We start from the raw sequence: 3,904 nt of genomic DNA on the forward strand, positions 1-3,904 counted from the left end.
TGTAGGGAAAGATATTTTTTTAGTATAAAATTATGAATGAAATGGCGTTTTAATAATTTTCTTTTAAAAAAATACCCTCATCCAAGTCAACTACAAGGTTCATAAAAATCTCCATTATTGATGCACCACGTTCGCTCTACATGGTCCTGCACCGAATACTAACAAAAATCACGCAGATGCACTGACAAACTCAACACCTACCGCAGCTGAATTAATTGAATTCTTTTATTTACCAGTCAACTCCAAAGAAAAGTCTGTGTAAGAAACTGTTTCACAGTCATAAACACATGGATCTGATCTTCCATAAACTGAAGCAAAAGAAGAAAAAAAACAACCTAGCGCGGTTAGATTCTTTAAATGATTAATTAGGTATTTAAGGATCGTAGAATTTTTTTTTACTGGGATGACAATTTTAAGATAATGAAAATTTTGAGTGGATCGAATCGGTATTGGTTCGAAAAGCGGAATCCTAGATTTAAAAACCAAAATCAAAAACAACGAGGGAGTTGTTGAACCGCGACTCCCCTTTCTTTCGCCTCTCTCAGAAACAGAGGTAGATTCAGACGACGACAAATTTCTGCAGACACGACGAAGATGGCCAACCACACCAACCATCACCGGCACAGCAGCATCGGCTGGGTGGCGATCGCAGGCTTCTTCTTCCTCTCCATGGTCCTTCTGCTTCTCTCTACGAGTTATGCATCTTCTTTTCCAGGATGTGAGCTTTTTCTTAATTTCCTTTTTTATTCTCGAGTTGACTTCTTCAGATCATTCATGGATGGTTCGATTTTGTGGGGATTTTTGCAGTTGGATTTTGGCTGTCTACTGATTCAGTAGATTCTCCGACGCGAGCTGAAATCGGAGAGGAGACGACGAAGAAGGAGCAGCCGCTGTGTGATCTTACTCTACGAAGAACAGAGATTTGCGACATGGCCGGCGATGTCAGAGTTCATGGCAATTCCTCCACCGTCCTCTTCGTCACCGCCTCCGGATCGCAGGAGTCCTACAAGATCAAGCCCCACCCGCGGAAAGGCGACGGCGCCGCCATGGCGAGCGTCAGCGAGGTGACCGTTAAGTCGAGCAGTCAGCGAGACGCGCCGCGATGCACCGTGACGAGCCGCGTTCCGGCGGTCATCTTCTCCAACGGCGGGTACATGTTTAACTTCTTCCACGACATCAGCGACGCGCTCATCCCGCTCTTCCTATCTTCGCGCGAGTTCGACGGCGAGGTCCAGTTCCTGGTCCGCGACATGCTGCCGTGGTGGGTGGAGAAGTTCGAGCCGCTCCTCAAGGGTCTCTCGCGCTACGACCTGATCGATCTGAACGGCGACCGGGAGGTTCGGTGTTTCTCCCGCGTCATCGTGGGGCTTCAGTACCACGGAGATCTGTACATCGACCCGGACCTCGCCGGAGGGATCACCATGCTGGACTATGGCCGGTACTTGAGGAAGTCGCTGGGGCTGAAGCGTGAGACGGCGGTGAAGCTGCGGACGGCGGAGAAGAAGGAGAAGCCGAGGGTGCTGATCATCAACCGGAAAGGGACGCGGAAGTTCACGAACGTAGGGGAGATCGCGCGGATGGCGGAGATGTCCGGGTTCGAGGCGGTGGTGTCGGAGATGCAGAGCAACGCGACGCTGGCGGAGGTGGCGCTGGAGGTGAACTCGGCGGACGTGCTGGTGGGGGTGCACGGGGCGGGGATGACGAACTTGGTGTTCATGCCGGCGGGCGGCGTGTTGGTGCAGATCGTGCCGTTGGGGAGGATGGAGGACGTGTGCTGGATCAACTACGGGGCGGCGGCGGTGAGGATGAGGCTAAACTACGTGCAGTACAGCGTGAGGGCGCCGGAGAGCAATCTGATCGATGAGTTCCCGAAGGACGATCCGGTGATCTTGGACCCGAAGGCGGTGTTCGAGAAGCAGGGGTCGGGGACTTGGGTGTCGCTGTACATGCACCGGCAGACGGTGAAGCTGGACGTCGAGAGATTCAGGAGCGTGCTCTGGCACGCTCGGGAGATCTTTCGCCAGCCATGGAATTGACGATCACGATTCTTCTGTTCATCACAAAACCAGAAAATCGATGTGCTTGATTTTTCAGATTTTAACAAGAACGGAATGAAAGTTCTATCCATTGTTCAGATTCAGATATCTTATCATTAATTTTTATTTCTTGAGTTGTTTTATTTTACAATAGGTAGATAGCTGAAAGAAAAAAATCTGACTTTGATAAATCTCTTCCTATACTATTGATCGTGTCTCGAATCTGAGTTTGATGAAGGTCAACTAAGATGACGTCAATATTGACAGAGAGGTTACTTGGACACACCTAGCATATGTACACCGGAAAGATAGACCCCCATGTGGCGCTCGAGGACAGTGGTGATAAGACCGACGGTACTTAGGCTCTGCGCACACTCGAACAAGCCCACGGAACGTTAGAGACTAGAAACCAGGGAAAAGGTCCCTAGCGCAGGGCCTCCGACGCTCAAGTCAGGTATTTTTTCTCAGAAGAATAGTGTACGAAGGAAAAAAGAACTATAGAAGATAAGTGTGTATGTTCACGTACCTGGCTAAGGGAGAGGACCTCCCTTTTTATATGATGTTGCATACCTTCAGAGGCTGCATGTTGTCAAAGAATGTCGGGTGTCAGATCCTGTAGGGTGAGAGAAGGCGTACGATGGCTTCCCATTGATGGAAGGAAGGTTCCATTCGCAGATGATAGCAAACCATTGGAATATCCCCTGACGTATGGTAGTTATTCCTTGACAGGAGGTTACGATTCCTTGATATTATTGTCGGCTAATGCTTTCTGTCCTGCCTGGGTTTGCTACAGACAACTCAGGATGACTGATAACTCATTTATTTCGGCTTATTTTCTTGGTTGATATGGGGATTTTTTTAGCTAATTTTATTTGCTACTTGACACGATTTAGATTGTTTGTAAATTGAGAATTGTTTAGAGCTAAATGTCATTTCATTTCTTAAATCATGATATATTCCTCACCATTTGAATTGGGTCTTGCAGGATATAGGAATTTATACATGATTCAAGTGAAGCCAATCAACTCAAGAGGAATTCAACCAAGTGGAGAAGGTTCACATTTTATTTGACTCCAACCAAATTTATTAAGCCAAACCATTGCTCTTGACCTAAGTCCAACCCTCACACCAAATCCCTAAATTCTCCCTGAACCCAACCTCAAATCTGTGTTTAGCCGGTTCAATTGGACCAAGGAATTCAGAAACCTCACGGATGAACAGTGGCTGCGCCTACTGTTCATCGTGCCAAAAATTTCTGCATCGTGTTTTCTTTGCATCGCAACCCCCGTTCTTCATTTCGATCGACTTCTCAAGAGCTAAGGTTGGTGTTGAAGGTTAAGACAACTGCTGGGAAATCTTCGGTTAGCTGCAATCTCTCCCAAAGGGGTTTCTACGGCGAGTTTTCTTGAATCTGAACTTCCACCGCTCTTGCTGTTGGGAAACGACAAAAAGAGCAAATTCAGCTTCCATTCTTCATCGGTGATCATTAGAGGGGTTCTCTGGTGATGCCCGACATTCATCCTTCCTTCATCCTTGTCTCATTTGATTCAGATTTGCAGATCCAACAGTCCTTGCATTCCCAGATTCAAATCTGTTTGTGTTATCAGCATAGGAGAGGGTTTCTCTAATTGTGGTTGCGGAAATCAATTTGGATCTCAGTTCAGCACGCGTTCATCTCTTCTTCACTGATCTCTGGAGCTGAGGGTTTCACTTCCGGCTTCTTGTGTGACAACAAGAAGGGTGGCGTTGAGAACTTGATTTTGTTTGAGAGTGGATAGTTTAATTCCTTGCTATTTCTTAATAGTTTTAGCAATTTCTTTATTTCTACACTTTTTTTCAAGCAATTTCTGTTACTGAATATCTTGTTT

General features: G+C 46.8%; 1 protein-coding gene across 1 annotated transcript; it reads left to right on the plus strand.

Annotated features, from left to right (window-relative positions):
- The first annotated feature begins 481 nt into the window (after window positions 1-481).
- LOC122021138 (alpha-1,3-arabinosyltransferase XAT2-like) lies at window positions 482-2,170 on the plus strand. Its single transcript, XM_042579227.1, has 2 exons — window positions 482-718; window positions 808-2,170. Exons 1-2 carry the CDS (start codon window positions 595-597, stop codon window positions 2,034-2,036), a joined length of 1,353 nt encoding a protein of 450 aa, XP_042435161.1. The 5' UTR covers window positions 482-594; the 3' UTR covers window positions 2,037-2,170.
- The last annotated feature ends 1,734 nt before the right edge of the window (window positions 2,171-3,904 follow it).

This window comes from Zingiber officinale, chromosome 9A (genome assembly GCF_018446385.1).
Source record: "Zingiber officinale cultivar Zhangliang chromosome 9A, Zo_v1.1, whole genome shotgun sequence".
NCBI classification, from domain to species: domain Eukaryota; kingdom Viridiplantae; phylum Streptophyta; class Magnoliopsida; order Zingiberales; family Zingiberaceae; genus Zingiber; species Zingiber officinale.

Bases quoted from the DNA above. Each gene is read 5' to 3' on its own strand.
- LOC122021138 (XM_042579227.1), top strand. From the start codon at position 595: ATGGCCAACCACACCAACCATCACCGGCACAGCAGCATCGGCTGGGTG. The intron at 719-807 runs GTGAGCTTTTTC...GGATTTTTGCAG, and splicing joins TGCATCTTCTTTTCCAGGAT to TTGGATTTTGGCTGTCTACT.